Source organism: Lagenorhynchus albirostris, chromosome 11, assembly GCF_949774975.1.
Source record: "Lagenorhynchus albirostris chromosome 11, mLagAlb1.1, whole genome shotgun sequence".
Classification (NCBI taxonomy): Eukaryota; Metazoa; Chordata; class Mammalia; order Artiodactyla; family Delphinidae; genus Lagenorhynchus; species Lagenorhynchus albirostris.
The window spans coordinates 68,350,683-68,375,202 of record NC_083105.1 but is presented as its reverse complement, the minus strand read 5'-3'; the positions used below and the strand labels follow the sequence as shown (position 1 = coordinate 68,375,202).

Sequence of the window (24,520 nt, the reverse complement as noted above, 5' to 3'; positions counted from 1 at the left end):
TGGTGGGTTTTATAAGAAGTCGGCCGATTCCCCCCGGGAAGAAGGGGCTGCTGTTGACAGGCTAGGCTGAAGCCCTGCCGCCCCCGGCCGCCACCCCCTACCCCTCCGGGTACCGAAGTCGGTCCCCGCCCGTCGCCGCCGCCACCGGCTCTGCAGAGGAGGGCCCGGCCCGGGCAGCTCGGCTGCGGCGCAAGACCCGCGGGCTGGAGTCGGGCCGCGGCGCGGGCCCGAGAGGAGGGAGCGGGAGGGCAGAGGCGGGGGCGGCGGGAGGCCATGCCTCCAGCTGCGGAAGCTGCCGCACAGCTGGAGCCGGCGCAGTCTGCGCGGCGCTGTCGCCCTCGCGCTCCCGCTGCCCGGCCCGCGGCCGGCGGACTTTGAGGAGGGCCCCCGGCGTAGGCGGCGACGGGTGTGGGCCGAGCCGGTATTTATAGCTCGGTGACAGCTGCGGTGGCAGCGACGCCGCCGGCCCGTCTCGCCGCGCTTCCCAGCGAGGCCGCGGGCGCGGCGGAGGGCTGCGCTCCACCGGGTCTCCCGAGTGCGGACGCCCCGAGCCCGCGCGGCCCCCTTGGTGAGTACGCGGCCCGGGCGGCCGCGCGCGCCTCCCCCGCCGCTCGGTCCCGCTGCGGCGGAGCCCTCCCGGTCCGGCCGCCCGCAGCCGCGCCGCCTCCTCGTCCTGCCCGCGACTGCGGCCCCGGCCGCGTCCCCCGGCCCGCTGCCCAGCGACTCCTCTCCTCCCTTCCCAGGACTGGCGCGCCGAGGGGCAGTGCAGTGCCCGGGAGGGGGGCGCGCACCTGCCCTCCAGCAAAAGGAGGAGGAGGAGGGCTAGAGGAGGGCTCGGGGCTCGGGGCGGCGCGGGGGCGGGGGGCCCTCAAACTACCGGGATCCGAGGGTGAGGGTCGTCGCCAGGACGGACGGTGAACTTTCCTCGCTTCAGGGGTTGCTGGGATGCGAACAGAGTAAAAGCCCCAGTATTGTTCGTTAATTAAATTAACAGGTTGTAGTTCAGGAGTGTTCGCCTTAAAAAACAAACCCCTCCAAACCCCACAAAACTTCAGTGTTTGGGTGTTTACTGTCTTCATCGTGATTAATAAAGCTATTTGTCGAGTCCTATTTTTGAAAATGCCAGAGGCCCACAAGTGTGTTTGACTCATGTGGGTCCACTCTGGCTGCCCTTATTCATTCTACTCGCTGTGGAACAATAAACGAGTGTGCGTGTATGAGAGAGAGATGCTCGTAAACATCTTATTTTAGTATTTATGTGTAGGTAGAAGTCTCATGAACAACATTTTTTTTTCGAGTAAAAGTATGTTGAATAAATGTATTTGAATAAATGTATTTTCCCCCTAGTTATAAATGATATGTTGTTTGAAATCCAGAGAAGGACTTCCAGGAAGATTTCAGGGTTTTGTTTTGTCTTCAGAAAAAAAGTTCTTCCAATTTATTGAATGTAAAGTGTAGTAGAATCCCTGTAAAAGCAATTTTTGTTGTAAAGTATTGAATTTTTGCCATGCTTATACTTTCCAGCTCTATTCCTTCTCCCCCAATCTTTGTACTTTAAAGGTAATTATGGATTTTGACATTTTGACTCATATTTATTCCCACCCCATCCCACCTTCACCTGATCCTTGTGATCAGAAACCAGTACTTGTTTGTTGTACTTAATTTGCTTCTTAAAACTGTCAGTCAGTTAAAAGCAATTTCAGATATGAATGAATTTTATTTTATTCATTAACTGTTACTTTATTTGGTGTTGTGTTTAGAATATGATCATGGCAATTAATTTTTTATCATCAACACATGTAATGAAAAGGAAGTATAAATATTTTTAAAGAATTCATTGGTGATTATTTTTCAACTTTAGGACATGAAAAGGACATTTTGATCAAAATCTTGCCATTTTGATGGAAAGTTGGCTAATGTGTTAGTTCAGAGAGAACCCCTGAGCTGCTTTGCTTTCATGTTTTCTATTTTAAACACTTGCATGGGTTCAGTGCTTTGTTATGCCAAAGACTGAAGGACAATAACAAGGGAAGAACATAATTTAAAGGTTGAAACTATGTGAAGAGAAAGTCTAGGAAGTGATTTATGGATGCGATCCTCTAAATTAGCTAGGGTACCACAAATACAATCCTGGTATTTGTACAGAGCCACTTATGGTGGTTTCATTGATTGACTTAAAAGGTTGATTTTTATTTAAAAGGCTGTGTGGTCTCTTGCATTGCACTAAAAGTAAGAAGTTCCAGTTTTACTTCTGTTATTACCGCTGTTTGTATTTTTAAAACCTGTATTAAGCATTTGCATTACATAAAAATACTGTGTGTCATCCCCTCATGCCTGCCTGCCTTTTCGTCTAACAATTCAAGATAGTAAACTAAGACCTATCCTTACCTCAGGACTGGTCCAGGCAAATATATATTTGGTTTTCTCACCTTCTGACATTTCTCATTTTACAGACTTGGATATTCCATTATCCAGAGTCTGTTCTGTCTGGAATGGAATATTCAGTGCTTTTTTCTCACCCAGGGCTGGTCTGTTATCCAACCATCATCACACAGTTTTTCATTTACTCATCCATCAGCAAAGATTTATTGAGTGCCTACTAGGTGCACATCATCACCTAATTCTTACCCTTGCTCCCTCCCCATTGGAAATTTATTAGGTGTTATACTTTTCAGGGTAGGGAATACACAGTAATTAAGAGTATTGACTTTGGGGTAATAAAGAGATAGTTCTCTCTGCTTCTGCCAATTGGTAGCTGTATGACCTTGGGCAAATTATAACCTTTTAAAATCTCTATTTCTTCACTGGTGAATCCGAAGGTTTGGTCTAAATGTTAATTGAAATAATGCATGAAAAATGCTTGCCAAGAGCCCAGCACATAAAAAGCACTACAAAATGTTAGTTGTTATTATGTTGCCTGTCTGCTCCAACAGTGTTCATCTCAAGAAATGCATTCCCATCTCAGGAAATGGCAGATCCATTCTGGGGTTTGCCAGGCCGTGTCCACATCCAGTCTATCAGTACATCTTGTCATCTCTTCTTTTTAAATGTATCCAGAATCTGATAAATTTCCAAGCATCAGGCAGAGTGGTCAGATTGCATCACTCTCTGCTTCCCATCTCCCACAGGGTGAAGCCCACATGGTAGGATGGCCTCAAGGCCTGACGGTGATGCTGCCTCCCAGACCTCGAGTCCTTTCATACTCCTCTGCACCCACACCCTGTCCAGTCACACTAGACTCCTGGCTGTTCCTTAAATGCACTAATCATGCACCCAGCACAGGCCTTTACAATTGGGAGTTCCCTCTGTCTGGATCACTCTTTCCCCAGATATCTGCTTGCCTCGCTTCCTTCTTTCACGCCTGGGCAATTGTCACCTTATAGTGAGGGCTTCTTCAACTTCCCTCACTCCTGACACCCCCTGTTAACTTTCTCCTGTTTTAATTTTCTCCAGCAACTTATAACTTTCTAAAATACTGTGTGTTTCATTTTTCTCTGTTTAATGTCTGTTTCCCTCAGTTGAGACTCTAAGATGCAGGGCAACAGGGGTGTGGTCTGTTAGTAACCTTCCCACATAGGCCAGTGCCTGGCACAAATAGGCAATTGGTAAATCGTGAACAAATGAATGAAGAGATTATGGAATTAGAATGGAATTAACAAAAAGTGGACTTCACCACTTTCTGTGTATGATTTTAGACAAGTAGCTTGACCTCTCTGAGCCTCATTTTCAATATTTGTAAATTAAGGAAGATATTCATCCTTTATGTTGTTATATTAAAATCCTTTGACACTGAGAGTAGCATGTGAAAAGCACTCAGTAAATGTAATATAGAGTTGATATTATTTTCATGCTCATGTTTAATGGGAATGACCAAGAGACACTTGTATTTTAATAGTGGTCCTCAGGGTAGGAAGTTCCTGAAAGTGACCAGGCACTTTACAAATGAAACCTCCTTTAGTCTTCACTACAACCCTATGAGGAAAGTACTTGCATTAGGATTCTGCTGGTGAAGAAATGGAATCTCAGGGCGGTTAGGGATTCCCTCAAGGTCACGGAGCTAGTGAGTAGCAGGGTCAGGTAGAACTGGACCATATTCCTCCCACCGCCATTTGTTTTGCCTTCCTGATTCCTTTGATCATTTCTATAAAGTCATTCTAAAGGTGTGATTTCACCCATTAAGAACACTAAGAGGTAAAATGTGACATAAACATAGGCTATCGTTATTTATCTTTTAAGGAAACAGTATTCAATAATTTAAAGTTCTGTCTGCCCTTTTGATAGGCAATTTTAAAAGCGATGATTTCCTAGGGATTAAATGAAATGATTGTAAAAAGTGTTCTGTTAACTGCAAGGAACTTTACATACATTAGCATAATACTATAGCTAGGTAACTGAAGAAAATACCCTTTAACTTTGTCTTGTACTAATACAGCCAAGAAGTGTCCAACACACAGCTGTCTGCTGCACAAAGTGCATACTGCAAAAAATAAAGCACAAGGAGTCTTTTTAAACATTATGTTTTAGGAAATTAGACTCAAGGTGCTGGAATAAAGTTCACACTCTTGGCAGAGACAGGCGCAGTCATCTTTAATAAGCCCTTTGACAAGAGCTAAGAAGGGTTACAGGTGAATTTTCAGACATAAATACCAGGGAGCTTCAAAAACTTTGGAGAAATTCTTTTTTTATCCTAGAACAGTGCTCCACAATGAAAACGATGTTATTACCTGGTTAGGTATCACTAGATGCTAAGACCTACGTTAGCAGAGCTGGGCTCTGAGGGAGTTTTACTTGGCTAGTAACAATGTATTTTGTATAGCATATTTTATTAGTTCTTCAAGGACTTTGCCATATGCATTCATAAATTTTTTAAAATAGAAGTGATACGCTCTATCTTGATGATACTTGTCATTATGCAAAAAGTATCAACTGAGCCAGGGTTCCTGCTGAGGAAACATGAAATTCATACTCCTGAAGTCCTTGAGTATTTTCACTTATTTGTAAAAATCCTAATAAGTAAGGAAGGCAGGGTACTCTTGGTGTAATCAAACAAATTATTACAACAATTCTTAGGGCATCGATGTTGTCCAGCTCCAGGACCTGCTTATCTTTTACGTAAACTGTTGGAGGTGCCTCCAAACTAGTCTCGCCATTTTCATCACGCCTCATACCAGTGGATCATTTTCCAAGCTGGCAGAGAAATCTTTTTAAAACCCTGCTCCAAACAGTTTTGGATCTGAAAACTTTGAATCCATAGTGTCTACTCAGTAAAATACAGAACAGTACTTTTGTATAATCTTCCTTGAACTGGCCCCAAATTATCCTTAACTCTCCCAGGATACTCCCAAGTGCTCTATGTTCCAGCCCCACAGAACTACTGATACATCTCTGTGCCTGTCCCAGATAGCCTTTCCTGTGCCTTTGCTCAGCTGATCTTCCCAACTTGAGTGTAATTACCCTACCTTCCATTTTTCCATTCTTAGCCTTTAGTACCAGGTGAAATACTGGCTTGTAGTAAAATGCATGACATTTCTAATATCTACTCTAAATAATAGTCCCTCTAGAGTTGGAAACCATGACTGAAGGCCTGTGGATTATCAGACAGTATATAAAGTTTAAGCCTGTAGTTAACCATCATCTTTGTCACTGCTATTAGGTGAAAAAGCAGAGGCTTCCAAGGTATTGCTGGGGGCATCTACCTAATGATGATATTATCAGGAGAGAGAATTGAATGGTGTGAATTAGTCTAGTTCTCAGAGGTGCAGTGTTCTCCCTAAGCAGAGTTGGAAAATCACAGAATGAATATCAGTGATGCGTCGCAAAAGGACAATCAGATCGACTCAACTACTTATACTGATGCTCAAAGGAGAAGGAAAAAATTCGAGGAATCCCAGTTCTTTCTGATCATGCTACCGAGTCAGTTTGAATAGTAAAAGTAGACTCATTTATCCTACAAGTACTTTGAATCTTTTATATCAGTGGGCTTTATTATTAGGAACTTTATAAACAACATGAAAAGGGCAAGATTTTGGAATGTCTGTCTTCGCGTGGGGAAGGTGTAGCATAGAATGTTGAAGCCACGTAGCTGGGATGTGAATGCTGGCTGTGGCATAGGCTTGTTTTGTTCTGTCATGCAAGTTACTAAACTCAGCTTCAATGTTGCTTACAATAGATTATCTCTTCATTGGACTGCTATGAAATTTAAATGAGATGTCTGTAAAGCTCATTAGCATGGTGTGGGCTATATGCTAAGTCCTGAATAAATGTTAGCCTTAGTAATAATGATAACAGTGCAGAACCTGGGGCTGAAATGAGATAGGAACTGTAGGGGTGGGCATGGGGTGTGTCAGTGCTTGTTCCTGGCTGAGTCATCCTTGCAGTCTTTGGACTCAGCTGTTCTTCTCTTCCCTTAGTGGAAGGAATGGCAGGTTGCTCTGCCTTCTCGTCTCACCTAAATGAGGGGACTGATCTCCGCTCAGCTTATCCACTAGGTGCTTACTGATTACCCACTCTGAGCTCAGCACTTTGCTTGCTCTGAAAGTAAACAGCCCCTTCTCTGGGGACTTTGTGTTCTAGTGAGGGAGACAAACACATAAAAAACAGATCATTTCACTGTGATCTGCTAAGAGCTACGACAAAAGCACATTTGTTTATGATAAAAGCTCAACTGTGGTAGCAGAATTGAATTTTACAAAATTAAAAAACATTTTTAGACTGTGTATACAGTGGAGCATTGTCAATTTGAACCACCTCAGTCCTGGATTGTTAACATTAGAGTCACCAAATGGTTGTACTGATCATCAGGATGCCTTATGGGAACTCCAGAGAGGAAGGCAGTTTTGGTGCTCTGGATAACAGGCCGAGATCACTTGGTAAACTTTTGGCAACCTTGTGTACGAAGTCAGGAAGTGGAGATAAGCACAGGTGTTGTTTAAGTTATGATGTAGGTTTGGAAATTTGGGACCCTCTAGAAGACATCGCTTCCCTTTAGTGTATGAGGCAAGAATAAATAACCACGTTTAGCATAAAATAAAAAGACCAAATGATCCTGTTCACTAAGCTAGTGTCTAAGTCACTGAATCTAGTTAGGGGAGATGAAGACTAAGCTGTAAACACGATGGGAACTATTTATTGCAACAAACACTTCCGGCTTTGTTGTGGTATATTAGATCAAGGGCTAGGAATGGATTTTGATTGAAGTGCTGGCTCTTCCACTCGCTAGATATGCAAATTACGTAGGCAGCACCTGCTCTGCTCCTTTGTTTTCCTACCTGTAACATGGGAATGATAGTAGCATTCATAGCATGCTGTGGGAATTAGGATCTCTACTAGGGCAGGATTGTTGTTCAGTCCTATAGCTCTCTCTCTTGAAACAATATAAATATTGGAGAGGAACAGCTGTCTCCAAATTGTTTGAATGTTGTAATTCACTTTGGACATGTGGACATTACATAGCCCACAAAGCAAGGTTCTGAAGTTAACAACAGCAACGATAAAATAAGTATATGCCAACTCTCCACAAAGCATTTATTTAAAAAACAATCAAGGTTATATGTAGTCAGTGTTCTAAATCCTGCTGCCTTGCTTGTGTGTGGGTGGGGAAGGGAGGTGGTGGGACAATTACACCAGAATTCCTCACTGGTAGGAGAAGCAATGTAGAAACCTGTTAACTTGTTAACTGCCACCCCTGTCCAGTTCTGATGGGCATGTAGGAACTATTCCTGCTTCAAGACTCATTGGCCTTGAGGTATTTCTATGTATTCTCTTCTAATAGTGGTCTTTCGACATTTCCAAAGATGTTGCATAAAATCAAGTTGACAGCTGACCCATTCTGGCCTTCTAGCCTATTGAATACTGTGAAAATGCATGATGTGTTTTCTTCTTCATCACTTTCTCTGCTCTCTTTAGTGTGAGAACCACACAGGTCTTTGGGTGATGAACCTCACATAAAAAAAAAAAAATCACCATTCCTTAGCGATCTGGGCTACAGATGCTGGGAACAGATATTTTGGAGTATTCATGAAGATCACAAAGGACTTGTAATTGCTTAGAAGGTTTAGAATCCAAGGCACAGTAACTATTTGTTGTGCTAAATTTTACTGCCAGTTGTTTTGTGTGTTTACATAGCTTTTCTAAAATAGCTAAGCCAGGTCTTCATTAGCTTAGATAGTGGGTTTACTTGACATTCATCAGCCCAGAATGCTGGACTGGAACTTGGGAGCCAGCCTTGGAGCCTATCCTCAGATCTTCCATTGACTTCCAGTTACTTCAGGTTTTTGACTTGCTCTCTGTATTTTTAGCCACGTGTAAAATGAGAATTTCATTATTATTATTATTACCCCGGATTTAATCAGCTTTCTTGCGGGGGAAAAAAAGAACTATAGCTTAGTCTGAGCACCAAATGGGCTCACCAAAACTGAACCCCAGAATTAGATAGACTGAATCACCCAGTCCCACACCTGATGGACCTAGACAGGCTTGTGTTCCTATGGTCAGGCTGGCTCCCAAAGAGGAAAGAGAGAGGAGCTGAGCAAGACTTAGGGGGTGGGGCCTGGACATCAGCATTTTAGGAAAGCTTCTGTATTCAAAGTGTACATCCACGTTAGGGCCTGGCCCTTTAGGCATATCACATATTTTGCAATGCCTCTGTGCCTTTGCACATGCCTAGATTGAGCATCCTTGCCTCCTTCACTGGGGAAAAAATCCTACTGATCCCCCAACCTCCAATTTGGGTATGTCCTCCTCTGTGAAATCTTCCCCTTCCTCTTCACTTCCCACAAGCAGAGTTGCCTAAAAGCTCTCCTACATGCAACTACTCTGCCATAGACTTAGCTATTTCATGAACCGTATTCTGTGTTGAAATTATTTGGCAAGTAGACTGTGAACATTTTTGTAAAAGCCCACACACACACACATTTTTGTCAATGTGAAAAAAAGAAAAGGTCTGAAAGTATATCCATCAAGTTATTAAGGGACCTTAACTCTGAGGAGAGGGGTTTGGTCAGAGGAGGATTTTTTGTTTTTAATAAATAAATCAATACATTTATTTATTTTTGGCTGCGTTGGATCTTCATTGCTGCCCGCGGGCTTTCTCTTATTGCGGGCGCGGTGCGCAGGCTTCTCATTGCAGTGGCTTCTCTTGTTGCAGAGTACGGGCTCTAGGGCTCAGGGCTTAGTTGCTCCACGGCACATGGGTTCTTCCCGGACCAGGGCTCAAACCCGTGTCTCCAGAATTGGCAGGCGGATTCTTAACCATTGCGCCATCAGGGAAGCCCAGGAGGATGTTTATATTTTGTTAATATGTCCTCAGTTTACCTCTACATTGCTTTAATTTTTAAATGATATGTATTATGATTGTAACATAAAAAGGATAATCTAAAATAGGAAGAGTGTTGCATTATTTTTTTTTTTTTGCTGTATATTGCCTCCTGAGATGATTTTTACCTATGGTTTCAGTCATCGTCCCAATTTTGGACCATGATCTGCCCTCTCATGTCCCTCCCTCTCCCGCTACTCTTTCCAATACTCTCCTTCTTTCCTAAATCCCCATAGATCAGAGGTATGACGAGATGATGGGGAAGGGACAATCCTCAATCTCAGGCTTGTCTTGGTGCCGTAAATAGGAATAGGTCTTTTCCAAATACCTCTCTATTGAGCTGTTATAAATCTGAACAGATAACAGGAAGACAGAGACTACTTGTTTTTCTGCTCTAACCCTGTGTATCTTTTCTTATGCAGGTAAACTACGGAATTGAAGTTTTGAAGGATGGGTAAAGACTTCCGTTATTATTTCCAGCATCCCTGGTCTCGGTTGATTGTGGCTTACTTGGTGATCTTCTTTAACTTCTTAATATTTGCGGAGGACCCAGTTTCTCATAGCCAAACAGAAGCCAACGTTATTGTTGTTGGAAACTGTTTTTCATTTGTAACAAATAAATACCCTAGAGAAGTTGGCTGGAGGCTTTTGAAGGTGCTTCTATGGCTCCTTGCCATTCTCATAGGACTAATAGCTGGCAAATTTCTGTTCCATCAGCGTTTGTTTGGTAAGTACCCATGAAATGTAATGCAGATAATTATTTAATTCTATACTCCAGGATAGAGCTTTGTTATTTCTAAATGCCAGTTTAGAATGCATTTCAGTTTGCCTTCCAGCCTTAATTAGTTATGTGCTGTTGTAGCTCTGGTTCTTCAACTGTTCTGTGTTTAATGGTGTACTTTTCTATGGCCTTAGGAGTATTAGCATGAGGTAAAATTAGTTCTAAACTTAATTTTATAAAATGGTGTTACATCTAAAATGATTGTATGTGTAATCTTATTTAAAGAAGACATGTAATTAGCTCTTTTCGCATAAGTAGTACCTAAGTATGATATCTTAAAAGGTTTGTAAATCATAAAGAGAATGCTTCCATATCACACCACATTCTCATCAAAGTAAGTTAACCATTGCCCACATATTTACACATATTGTTCATTCAGGGAATTAGAACAGGAACTCTTAACGTTTTCCCCTCATTTCTCTCTTTCCTTTTTTTTTTGTTTTTGAACATTGGCTTTAGAATGTTTATTTTGAGCCTGATCAACCACAGAACACTATTATAGTAAGGAATCTCTTGGTAGTAAGCAACAGAAAAAGAGACTAAATTTGTTTAAGTTTAAAAGGTAACTTACTATACGGGTATTGGGATATTTCACGGAGACCAAGAGTAGAATTTGTTTTGATAAATGGGTTAATGGAACCAGGGGCTTGAATTCTACCAGGATGTTTTTGTCTCGACTTCTCTCTCATATTTTCTTTATTCTCCTTTCACACTGAAGATCAGTTTACATCCACTTAGACAGACTGGCTTGACTCTTGGTCCCAAGCTTAAACTCTTAGATTTAAACGAAGTTGACCCAGGTTGGGTGTGGTTCCTACCTCTGGCCCAATCGATTTTGGCCAGGAGGTGGGTGCAATTTATTCAACAAATCCATTGGTTACTTATTATGCCAGGCACTATTCTAGACATCGAATCAAAAAAAGCAGGGTATCTGCCCTCATAAACACATCCTACAGGAGGGAGAAAGGTTCTAAACAAGTAAATGTATAAAATGCAAAGAGGTGATAAATGCTATGGGGAGAAAGAAAGTTTTAAATGCTACTGGGTCAATTAGGGAGAGAACTTAGCAATGAAACTTTGAATTTAGCGATTATAAGATCATAGGTGACCTAGTGTGGGTATTTTCAGTCTAGAAGTTTGGTGAGAAACAGATGGCAATGGTTTAGGGAATAAACAACAACTATATATGCATACGTACACATAATATTATATATATATTCTTCTCAATCTCTACTCCTCAAACTGTTGCCATCTGTTTCTATTGCATAAACATATAAAATGTACATATTTTATATTATAAAATATGTAGTTTCAAGAAATTTGATGAGGAAATGGAAGAAGGAAATGGGAAGTAGCTATACATGGAAAAAAGGCTAAGGGGAGATTTTGTTTTTCTTGTTATTTTTTTATTTTTATTTTTTGCGGTACGCGGGCCTCTCCCTGTTGTGGCCTCTCCCGTTGCGGAGCACAGGCTCCGGACGCGCAGGCTCAGCGGCCATGGCTCACGGGCCCAGCCGCTCCGTGGCATGTGGGATCTTCCCAGACCGGGGCACGAACCCGTGTCCCCTGCATCGGCAGGCGGACTCTCAGCCACTGCACCACCAGCGAAGCCCCTCTTGTTATTTTTGATGATGGTGATTTTATTTGAGGAGTGAGATTAATTGATCTGCTTGTCATGGGGAAGAAGCTAGACTGAAGTGCAGGTAAAGATATAGAAGGAAGACAGCATCTCTGAAGGTTGCTTTGGTCTGTGACTTAGGACACAGGCCACAAACAGTGGCCTTAGAGAGGACAGGAGGAGACACCCCGGTTCCTCAGAAATAGTCAAGAGTGAGATCAAGGTTGGTACTCTAGTAGGTACATTTGAGTTGGAGGAGTAGAGAGGTGAGTGTGCTCCCACCTGGTGATTTCTATTTCACTACGAGGAAGGAAGAGCTAAAGATAAAGATGGAGGGATTGATGAGCAAGGGGCTTAAGAAAGTGGTCCAACTTCGGAAGAGCTACTCTAGGGAATATAGATGTGAACTGACTAGGACACGTGAAAGGGTTACTATGATCACCGAGGGCTGAGGTGGTTAGTCGCTATAAATTTGAATGATACCAATCTGAATAGTTGAGCAGCTTTCTCTGTGAGAGCTTAGTCACCTGGAACGGAATTTGAGTGATTCACCTGGTCGGGGAATACTCAGGCTTGCTGTACTGGAAACAAAGGATGGAAAATCAATGGAGAGTTCTAGTAAAAGAGGTATTGATTTGATTAGTAGGGGGTTCTGGCTGGGTGTGGAAAGGAGGTGAGGAAAACAGTGGTTTCGGAGGAGTGGGCAAGGGCCTGAAGATTTGGATGAAACGGAACAGGTGAAACGGGAGTAAGAGGAGGGAACGGACTGATGGGTGTGGTTGGATGGCGTGTTGGAACAGAAGTATAGGCATTCTTTAGTGGTGATTGCCAACTAGGGTGTGTTCTTTAGAGAGTGGGTGCTAAAGTTAAATGGAGAGTTGGGGGTCATTGACACAGAGGATAACTGGGAACTGGGTTGAGCTGGGCCATCCACTGAACATTGAACAAGCATGGTGTTGTTTATAGTAATCATATGGATAGAAGAGGTCAAGGGGAGGGGGTAAGCGAGAGACGGTCAGTTTTCAAAAGTGGGCGAAGGGTGCTGAGCAGGCAAAACAATAGATATCCATTACAAGCAATGGCTGGATGCATCTGTAATCCATTCCATAAACTTGCTCAGGGTAGAAAGCTAAGGCAAGCTTAGACCAAAATATACAGTTTGGAGAAAAGTTATCAGCCTGTATTATAAAAGACTGAATGAAAATCATATGGTGGAGGTAATGATATTAATAATAAGGGCAGATCATTTGGTTTTGTAATTACTGCATTTCACTAAGTTATTCTATTGCCGTCCTATCTCTTATACTAAAATCACATTTAGTCATGGCTTACTTTTTTTTTTTTTTTTTGCGGTATGTGGGCCTCGCACTGTTGTGGCCTCTCCCGCTGTGGAGCACAGGCTCCGGACCCGCAGGCCCAGCGGCCATGGCTCATGGGCCCAGCCGCTCCGCGGCATGTGGGATCCTCCCAGACCGGGGCACAAACCCGTGTCCCCTGCACTGGCAGGCGGACTCTCAACCACTGTGCCACCAGGGAAGCCCCATAATTCACTTTTTTAAAAGGCCTTATTTAAACCTTTAACAATTTGTAGGTGCACGTTTGTGGTAGGTGGTGGTAATGGTAATGATGGTGTATGTATGTTGAGAGGAGTGGGATTGTTCACTACAAGTACAGAAATTTTTGTTACAGAATTGGAATGGTTTACAAAATAATCAGAATCATTTTGTGTGATCAAGTAAGCAGTTTCTTTTTATTTTTGTAATTCTCCAATGAAATGCCAAATAAAAATATTAACTAGAGTGCCACTACCACTTTCATTTCATTAACTTGAGTCTTCCCTCACTTATTTTATTATGGAAAGTCTCTTCTTTGTAGATTCCAAAAAGACGACACAAATTGCCATTTTAAAGCATGCGTGAGGAAGAGTGAATGATTCTGTGATCACTTGATTTAATCCAGTTCATTGGTTATAAATTTTATTTTTTATGAGACATGAATATTACAATGCTGTGGCTATTTAGTTAACAACATGAAACCCTCTCATGATTTATAATTTGTAGTGGGATTTGTCCCAAATAAAAATGCTGACTCTTGCAAATTGGAAATTGTTTTTTTTTAATTTTTTAGCATCTTTATTGGGGTATAATTGCTTTACAATGGTGTGTTAGTTTCTGCTTTATAAGAAAGTGAATCAGTTATACACATACATATGTTGCTATATATCTTCCCTCTTGCGTCTCCCTCCCTCCCACCCTCCCTATCCCACCCTTCCAGGCGGTCACAAAGCACCGAGCTGATCTCCCTGTGCTATGCAGCTGCTTCCCACTAGCTATCTACCTTACGTTTGGTAGTGTATATATGTCCATGCCTCTCTATCAGAGACAGAAATGATTAAATGCATTTAGAACTATTCCCCTCTCACCTGTGCTATATGATTGGAATAAAATGAGAGAGTTGGTTTTCCTACATAGTAGCACTAAACTTGTAAGACTTCAGGCTGGTCACAAATTTCCCAAATGCAGAATATAATTTAAGAGCACATGTGAAATGAGAATTAATACATTTTTTAAAAATTTCTTTAGGTTCAACACTGAATCTTGTTGAGGTAAGTATTATATCAGGATTTATGAAAATTAGATTCCATTGGAATATCAGTTTATACTTTTCCAGTGCCTCTCTTTTCAATTTTTTTCGATGATTCCATTGTTTAAAAAAATAAGTGTGTGTTCAAATAATGCATTCTACCCTTTTGGAGGATTATACATTTGGGATATCCATGAATAGAGAAATCTAAAATTATTATGCTGATAAGGCTTACATAGAAAGGGGAACTTAATTTTTTGAGCTTATTGAAGAAATCATTTTTATTCAAAAAAAAGAATTGAAATGACTTACAAAAACATTTATGTTTAATACAATAGAAATAGTAAATGAGTACCACAGAATCAAATATGTTTTGATTTCATGAGTTTTGCTACCGTGTTGGTTTTGAGCTTCCTTGGAGGCTGGGCAAAAGGGGAAATGTGATACATTACATATCTTTGGATATCAGAAATGATGAAAATTGCAAGTTTCACGGGGGAATTTTTCTTTGCACTAAATTCTAGAATTTCTTGCCCTAAACTCTGGTAAGGAATTTTTTTTTTTTTTTTGGTATAAGACACACTAAATGGTGAGGTGGCAAGTGCAGAAATGGATTTCGTATTCTTGTGTTTTAAAGCAAACTTTCATAAAAGTTTAGAGTATAACTTTTAAGCATAAAAGAAATTTGTGATATTGTATTCACTGAAAGTAATTCTATGAAGGGCAAAGTGATCAGGGTCTAAATAATGCCTTCTGATTGAATAGCTTTATCTAGGGATGGATATTAGAACATCAAGGTTATGACAAATGTATTTCTCAAACAGACTGCTCTTGCTATTTGTATCCCTTCATTTCTTTTTGTTTTCTAACATGTGCAGAAAGCCTCTATTAGTTGCACTTTCCTTTTTTACATGGATGAAGGGCAGGCCGACTTAGACTGCTCTGACAGGTATAGTGTATAGTAATGATGCTGGACCTGTTAATATTGCATAGTTCCTTTTTGGAAACATATATATTCATGTATATAGTTATTTGCCTAATTATTTCATTAATGTTTCATGTCTTAGCCATACCATAAGCCGCACAAGGGCAGAGATTGTGCTGTGTTGCTTATCATTTAATCCTCAGTGCCTAAAACAATGCCCGGAATGTAGTATTATTTGATAAATTTGAATGAATAAATAAATTAATATTCCTTTGTCTTTTACATGTTATCTTTGCCAGTGTTGCCTTTTTACTGTAAGCTATAGAAGAGTATTCATTTGTTCATTTATAAAATACCAGACGTGGTCTCTGCTCTCAAGGAATTTAAAATCTGGTTAAAGAGATAAGATGCATATGCATGAAAAATTAATTACTCTGACAATACAAGGAAATGCACATCAAGTATCAAATGTACAGACTGTGAGAGTTGTGGGAATTCAAGAAGGGAGGTCACGGTGGGCCAGGAAGGGGAAAGAAAACTTTGCTGCCAACGTGGGATGTAAGGGAGTCTGAAGCATGAGTGGGATTAAAATAGTCAAATATGATGCAAAGAATTCATTACAAATTTTAGGTCATGAGGTAGATGGTGTGAGCAAAGGAGGAGAACAGTTTAGGTTTTTTTTAGAGTGGGGGAAAACTGAGGAGGTCATGCTCATTTTGACTGGAGTGAAAGGTTTGTGTTAGGAAAGAGCAGGAGTTGCAATAGCGAGGTAGACTGAGTCTGAATTCTTTGTCTTTTTATGCCAGTCTTGTACTTTGGTCTTTCTCCCTTCTACTGCAGTATTTGGATCAAGGAAAGTATTTGAACAAGATGGGAGATGATGGCAGGATTAATCTTGAAGCAGAATCTAGAGGGAATTGGAGAGGGAGAGGTTAAGGGAGTAGAAAAGAGTAGGAAAGTATTTTTGGAGCCTTGTGCAGTCATGCAGGCTTGAGATAGTTCAGGCCAATCAGGAATAGGGGTGGTACAGTGGGCATCAGGGTGGGGATTCTCGGAACCTTGTGAAGCCTCAACAGCTGATGAGATGTGAGGAGGTGAGAGTAAAGGTGAAATTATGGGTGACTAGGAATATTGGGATGAATGATTAAGGGAGTGATTATCTTATTAAAAAAAGAAAGACTCATTAGGAGAATCCAGTTAGAGAAGATAATGAGTTCAGTAAATGATGGGTTGAGGTAATGAGAACATAGGCAATGGCCCATTTACCTTGAATAGTACTCAGTACAGCACAGTATGGATTTATGTACCTTAATCCAAGCCCACCATTTCTTATCCAAACCTCGAGACCAGACATGTTTCAGACGTCAGTGCATGTGCTTACATTTAGTAGCTTGCCCTATGGGACTGAGGAAATACTCCATCATCAAACACATCGATATATCTGTAGCTGAATGTGTATGTATGTGTATGTGTATGTGTATATGTATAAGTATTCACATGAAGTGATATAAAGGCTATAAACAGCCTCAAATCAGTTCAGGTTAGGTCTTGCTGCTAAATGAATTCCGGTTTGGTCAGGTCTTACCAACACATCAGTTACAAATATAGAATCTTTCGGATTTCAGAATTACAGTAATTGGATAATGGACCTGTACTTGACTATAAGCAACATTTCATATAAATCTTTGGTCCCCCCAAGATATCCACCTGCATAGAAATCACAATTCTTTTTTAGAAGGCTGTGATTTTTAAAAAATTATGGTTTGACTGATAACTAGACATCTACAAAAGAAAAATACATGTTGAAGGTTTTTTCTTTGTTTATATTATGCAAAATATTAAAGAGTTTGCTATTTTCTGTGTACCTATGTCTGTTTTAGTTTTAAACAGGAAATTCTAAATAAAGCATTCTCAATACATCTAGAAATCTGAGGAAACAAATTCTAGGGTTTTTTTCTTTCATTTTATTTAAACAAAAAGCTGTTGCCCATAAAATACCAAGTAACTCAACAATGTTTTGTCATTTAATGGATTTAATAAAGGTAAATGCTTGTTTGTTTTCTATTGTCTTAGCTTTAAGTCTAGTTTGAATTTTTTTCCTTTGTGTTTGAGCTACACATGTGATTTTATCATTTTAGAATAGAAAAGTTTAAGACATTCCAGAAAGTGTGGGTAAGATAGTCTTGGGGATACAGGAAGATCAACACATGAAGAAACAGATTTCATCAGATATTTAGGAAGGAAAAACTATTATTTTAATGCAATGATGTGGGTACGATCTGACCTCTTTTGTGTTAATTTAAGATCTGAATACCCGAGTAGTGTAAATGACTCTGATAGTTGATAGTAACTATCCTGATAGTTTATAGTACATTAAAAATAGTGTATTTATTATTACCCAGGGTGATTGTCAACAACTGATTATTTTAAGTATTGCATTCTCAAGATGATAAGTACTTCCTTTTGCAGGAATTACTTGAACAAATGCTATGTATGTGGTCAAATGATACTTAGAATATCTATAGTTTTAAGCTTCGTCTTCTCAAGATACAGTGTTTGATACTCATGATCGATATTATTTAAATGTTTATTACCATCTTCATTCTCAACCAATGTATACACAGTGCCAGGATCTTCATTTTTCTACATGCTTGAATTGTCAACACATAATTCCTTTATGTGGAGTAAAATAATTTTGAGCTCAGAGTGACCACAGAATTCATGTTAGAGAAAATGTTATACCATTGCTTGGAGTGGCCTTTAACATGGGAGAAAAAAAGCAAGGTTTTTGATATGAGAGGTTAGGAAAGGTAAGCTGGGAAAATGATATTTAGCATTAAAATAATCCCCAAGGAACACCCCTCTTCAAAGGGGAATTTGATGTCTAATAGTTACTGAACTTGGTAGCCCTTTACAAAAAACTTCTCCTGTTACTTTAATGTTCTCTCTCATTGAGCAGGAAAGGAAGGTGAAGCTGGAAACCCCAACTGTACAGCCGCTTCCTCCCATACCTGTTTATCAGGTGCCTTCATTAGTTTGCAGTGCAGCCATTAACACTAAAGGGCCACCTGCTGCAGCTTCCAGTGTGCTGGGACTGTCTGGCTGCTCTAGTTCTCATAGGACAGAGGATACAAACGCTGTAAAAAGATACCTCGAGGACTTAATAAAACTAACTCAGGTTAGAGCATTGTAATTAAGCAATTATTAACCAAGTACCTTTCTTGGCACGTTTTACTGTACTTGGTAGAGATGAGCAATTCAGGGGCCAAGGTACTCTTTGCTTTCCAGGTCCAATCCTGGCCTCCACTTCTTCTCATTTCCCACCTATGGGGGGTAATGGCATAAATTTCTTACGAAAGCAGCTATCAAATGGAATTGCCGCAACTAGACCCTCACACACGGTGCTAAGAGAAACCGCTTCACTGATGAGTGAAATATAACTTGCCAGGGTGGAACTAGCCAGCTGGTTAAACAATACATAGTAAAATTGGAAGCGAAGAGTGCTTGATCACTTGTTCATTTAAAACCACATTGATAGAAGTTTTGTTTGTTTTTCAAATAATAGGGTAAATAGTCTTGGGTGGGAGAGGAGTGTGATTTGAAAGGACACTGACAAAAGTTTTCCGTGGTTTGTTTTCTTTTCTCTTTTATTAATGCTCATACCTAGAATCATTTCTTGAATCAGGTATTTTCACTGGCTTGAAGTCTGCGCTACTTGGGAGGGTGATTAACTAACAAGGGTGTTAACAGTCGGCATCATCGGGAGATCTATTTCGAAGGGTGAGTGTTGGTTTATGGGAGAACGCAGGAGAACATTCTGATGCGGTAGCTGTGTTGCTTTGCAGGATTCCAGATAGAAGGGGGAAAAAAGGCCATTAGAAGACCTGGGGGTGCACAGGGGGTCAGGCTGGAATACGGGGTGCACAGCCTTGCCAAAGACAAAGTCTAGTTGCTTTCTGGTGGTGGACTTGAAGCTGCATATTTGATTCTGAGTATCAGTGGTAGTCGAAGCAGTTCTGTTGTTTTTGATTTGTATTTTTATTGTGGCTGTGACTCAGACTTATTAGTGATGGGTAAATAGAAATGTACAGGGTTGATTTGCCTGGCTCCAAGGTCACAACAATAGCCAGCAGTAAAATTGGAACATAAACTGAAGCCTCCTGGTTCCCAGACAGGTGCTGTTTCAGGCATCCCAGATGGGGAACAGGCAGCCGGTGAGCCTCAGGACTGGGTTGTGCAGGCCACTCCCCACGGCTTCGCTCCACTTTGCCTGCGTGCAGGGATCTTTTCTGGCACCACCTCCTGCCTGACCAGCCCTCTGTTATGGACAGAGAAAGTCATTTAGTTGACCCCGCGAGAAGTTGTACAGTTCCCGGACAGAGCCTGTCATTGGTGCTGACCCAGAAGATCTCAGCATGGTGTTCTCTGCCCTGGCAGCCATCAGTAATCTCACAGCCTGTGCTGGACTTTACTTCTTCCCTGGATTCCAGAGGAATGTGATCACGCTTCAGGATTTCCCTAGGCTTGTCTGTGCTCGTGATGATTCTTTGTGTGTCCTTGAGGACACGCCTATCGAAATGGATAGACCCGCCAAGAGTTAGGTGAGTGTGTACACACGGAAACCTGGGAGAGCGAGTTTGAACTTACCTTCCAGCAGCCCGGGGAAATTAACGTTTGTACTGTAAATTTTAGACTCCGTATTTTCCTGCTGCTTCCACATCCCTATGAACAGGCTGTGAGCACCTGACCCAGGTGACCAGGTGCACCAGTGTGAGGAGACTGGCCTTTGCCACAAGTTCCCCTTCTTGTCCTCCCCTGACTGTGGCCTAGTGACATTCAAACACACCAGTCAAATCCATCACACCTTTTGATTATGTGGCCCTGACCGCCCGTAAAGGTACTGGCCTGCGGGTCCTTACTTTCTTGCACCCCGCCTGGCTGATTGAGATCGCTCCCTTGGCCCTCCAAGCCTCTGACCCTGTGTGGCCTCCCTGTGGCATGTCTCTCTAGGATCTGTGAGTATAATAAATATTTTCCTTTGTCTCTCTTTGTGTTTCCTCTTGTGACTGTACCTGACTGACCATCTCATGAGAGAATATAAAACAGTTCCTTGCTGCTTCATGACCTATCTCCCTCTTTCTTTTATGTCCTTCCCAATTGATTCCTGTTTGAACTGTACCATTTTTCAGCATCATCACTGACAAACATCAAGTACCTCTCATTTGCAAGGGACAGTGCTAGGTGCCATGAGACACTGTCTTTCAGGAGGTTGCAGTGAGCTAAGAGATTAGACACATACATGAAAATACAGCTGTACTATAACTGCAATGCCAGCATATGATAGTTGCCATGTAAGCAGGATGGGCAGTCTATTCTGAAGGGGCAAGAGGTCATTCCCAATAGAAGTGGTTCAATAAGTCTCCTTAATAGGAGCAAGAATTCATGGGAACCATAGCATCTCAGTGTGAATGGAGTTGGTGAGAGCATCCTTGCTATATTTTCAGCCAGTATTTGAGCACCTCTAATAATGGTGAACTCACCATCTCCCAAATACTGTGTATCTGACCACTGTTTCTACAACAGTTCCTGAGTCTGAATCTGAGCCTTGCCTTGCACTCCCAGTAGGATTCTGTTGGAGAGAGAAGGAGGGCATTCTAAGCTGGAGAAATGGCAAGCACAAAGTTGTGGGGAGGAAAAGGACAAATAGTTCTGGGGTATAGTGTGAATCTGCATCAGCAAATTTGAGGCGGGAAAGGGAAGCTGCAAGGCAAATTGTGGAGAGTATTGAGTTTCAGGTTCAGGAGCTTAAAATTTATTTTGGAAACGATAGCAAGCCATGGAGCATGTCTGTCCCTTTCAAATTTTAAATTACAAAAGTAGTACAATCTTGTTGTGGGAAAAAACCCAAACCCTAAAATATGTGAAATCAAAGAAGAAAAGCTAAATCTTTGACCACAGGATGACAAGATCAAGGTACTGTTGTAGGAAGATGAACGCAGGATGAGTTGACCTTGAGGCAGGGGGTGTGCTTCCGTGGCTGGGGTGCACCTGCCCTCAGGTGATCAAGGCTTGATTTAGCAGAGGCAATGAGGATGGGGTAGCAGGGAAGGAAGGAAGAGAGGGTGTGAAGGAAGTTCAGGCACACTCACTATTCTTCTCCTTTTATTGATAAAAATAAGATTTGATTTCAAGTACTGCAGTTTCCTGAGTCCATGCCTATCATTTACCAAACATAAGATATATCAATCCATTTCTAAGATTGGAACTTAAATTATCATTAGATCATCCTACCTTCTTTTCTAAGTTTGCTGAAAGAAATGAATATATTATTCTGGTTACTTGTAACACTACAAGACACTTTAGGAAAAAGAAGATTTATGCTCACAGATATAAATAAAGCTGTGAAGACACTAATGGCACTGAATTTCTGTTTTGAAGCTTAGTGTCTGTTTGCCCTTGTCCACTCCTTTGAATCATGCTCTTTGATTTGTCTCAATTCACTTGCAAAGTATAGGAATCTTGATTATATAGGGCTTTATTTTGTTCATTCTGTAAATATTTACTGAGTATTTTCTAGGCCCTGGGGATCCAGCATTGAACAATACAAAGCTCCTACCCTGATGGAGCTTATGTTTTAGTGGGAAAAGATGGACAATAAACAAATAAGTCATCACATGTTATGTCAGAGGGCAATACCTTCTGTCATGACAATAAAGCAGGAAAACTCTAGGGAGGGGTCTGGGAAGTTGCTGGAATTCCCTCTCTGAAAAGATGACATTTGAGCAAAGGCCTGAAGGAGATGAAGAAGCAATCCAAGTAGATTTTTTGGGGGAAAAACTACAGAAGAGAGCAGGGCAAGCCCCAAGGCACTCGTGTATTTTGAGTGTTTGATGAACAGCAAAGAGGCCAGTGGCTGAGCAGAGCGAGCAGAAATGAAAATGGAAGTGGGGTTGAGATGTGCTGGCAAGATCACAGGCATCTCATTGTAAACAGTCCTTTTCCCTTAAGTGCAAAAAGGGGAACACCAATGAACAAACACATCAGCGTGACTTTAAGAATGTAGTTTCTAAGATAGATATACTGTATTTAAAATCGGTGTTTTAGTGAAGCCCTTGAGCCCTGCTTCTTGGTTTACTCTGAAATAGTGCACAATCAATGATTTTTATTCTGGCAATTTCTTTACTCTTCTGAACTCCCCATTATGGCTCTTTTATGGGGGTTGTCACCTCACCTCCCTCCCTCCCTCTAGTGGGATATAGAAGGGAAGAAAGCTGCTTTTTTAATGGTGGGTTTTTAAGTGATTTTAAAATTTTAAAGGCACTCTACTCTGTGCCTGTTCCCATCACTGCCGCTAGCAGTATTCACTCTGTAGTGGTATTTTCAGCAGTGGAGGTGGGGAAGACGTTCCTGGCGGCAGCCCCAATTGTCTGTCCTGACTCTCACATTTCCCCCATAGAGTTTTAAGCATCTTTTCTTTCTCTAGGGATGAATAGATGTTCTGTCCATATAAGGGGGTGGGGTGTTGTAGAGATGGAGGTTCACAGCCCTTCCTAGGTTTTTCCCCCATTATAACCCCAGCCATGAGTCTGTTAGTTTAGCCCCAGGAAAAATGACCCTATTCATTTATTTCTAGGTTGCTTTCCTGCTTCTATTTAGAGCCTAAATAGATTGCTAGACTGTCCCCTTTATAAAATTTTGGAAACACAAGCACTTGACAATCCTTGTTTAAACCAGGACAGAGAATTTATTTAACAGCTGAATTTTAGATGGCAGATCAAATTGAAAATGAAAGAAGAGTATTCTTACTCTTTCTCAGAAAACTATCAGCAGTGGGTGGAGGGAGATTTTCAGACAAAATACTTTGAGCAAGTCTAGATTTTCTAGCCCTAGATATACAAGAAGGATTAATGAAAGAGATTCATTCAAGAGGTATTTCTAGAGTGCCTGTTTTATGGGAGACCCAATTCCAGGCACTGGGGATACAACAGTGAATAATAATAAAAACAAGAAGACACTCAGGATTCTTTTTCTCATATGTTGTATGCTCTGGTGGGGATATATAAACAATAGTGGTCATTCATGCAGTTCATCAAATATTTCTGTCTCACACATCTCTGGAACATGGTGGGATTGTACTTTGTGGTCTTGTAATTAATTCTGACTGGTTAGTTGTGAGCAGGAGTGGTGTGTAGCACTTCTGAGCTAGAGCATTTGATTGCACATGCAAGACACTCTGGTCTTGTTTCCTCATTTCCTCAGCAACCAGCAATGCTCCAGATGGTTGTTGCTCTATTGACCTGAGACCCAGAGTGAAGGCAGTGTGGAGTAGAGCTCTTAGCTGACCCTAATGGACGTGTAGTAGGAGAAAGGAATAAACTTTTGTGCTTTAAAGTCATTGAGATTTTGGAGTTGTTTGTTGTCGTGGCATAACCTGGCTTATCCTGACTGATATAGTAAGTTAAAAATAAACACAATTTAAAAAAGAGATAACTTCAAATAATGCTATATTCTATAAAGAAAACAAGACAGGGAACTGTGGCCGAAAGTGCCTGGAGTACGGTATACAGGCTCCTCTAAATAGGGTGAGGAGGTTAGATTGGAACTAAGACTTGAATGATGAGAGGGAGCTAGCTGTGGGAAAATCTGGAAGAAGTGCACTGAAAATTGAAGGAAGAGCAAATCAAAAATCAAAAAGAAAACCTTTTTGGTATGATTGAGAAACATCAAGGATGTTCATGGAGACTAGAGAGGGAGGAGGAAGAAGAAGTAGGTAAGAGCTAATGTTGTAGGAGTTGGCAGGTCATGGTCAAGAAATGTTGTCTCATTTTAAGACTAAGCTATCATAGGGCTTTGAGCAGAGAAATGACATGATCTGATTTTTATAGTAATTATTTGGGTTGCTCTGAAAACAATAGCTGTATGGGGGAAATAGTGAAAACAGGGAGACTAACTTCTAACTGGTAGTTAGGAGATTGCTGTATTGGTCCTTATCAAAGAGTATGATGGTTTGATTCAGGATGGTAGTATGGAGATGGGAAGAAGTGGATGGAATTAGGATGCATTTTGGAGGTTGATCCTATAGGATTTGATGATGGATTAATTGTGGGTGATACACATAAGATTTAAGGATGGATCGTGTGTGTGTGTGTGTGTGTGTGTGTGTGTGTGTGTGTGTTTGAGCAACTGGGTGGATTGTGTTGCTATTCAATAGAGAGATTGGGGGAATAAAAGATTTAGGTATGAAAAATCAAGTTTCTGTTTTGGACACATTGAGTTTGAAATGCCTATCTATATTCATTA

General features: G+C 41.2%; 1 protein-coding gene across 11 annotated transcripts in view; it reads left to right on the top strand.

Moving 5' to 3' along the window:
* Positions 1 to 361: 361 nt before the first annotated feature.
* Positions 362 to 24,520, top strand: part of TMEM117 (transmembrane protein 117) — a 564,965-nt gene continuing 540,806 nt past the window's right edge. For 5 of the 11 annotated variants that reach the window (XM_060166509.1, XM_060166501.1, XM_060166512.1 and 2 more), the window contains exons 1-2: positions 362 to 568; positions 9,736 to 10,040. In XM_060166509.1, the coding sequence (XP_060022492.1) occupies positions 9,764 to 10,040 (277 nt within the window). In that variant the 5' untranslated portion in view covers positions 362 to 568; positions 9,736 to 9,763. Of the gene's footprint in view, positions 569 to 9,735; positions 10,041 to 12,199; positions 12,340 to 14,294; positions 14,318 to 24,520 lie in introns of those variants that run through there. The other 6 variants (XM_060166505.1, XM_060166508.1, XM_060166504.1 and 3 more) reach the window with 5 other exon arrangements.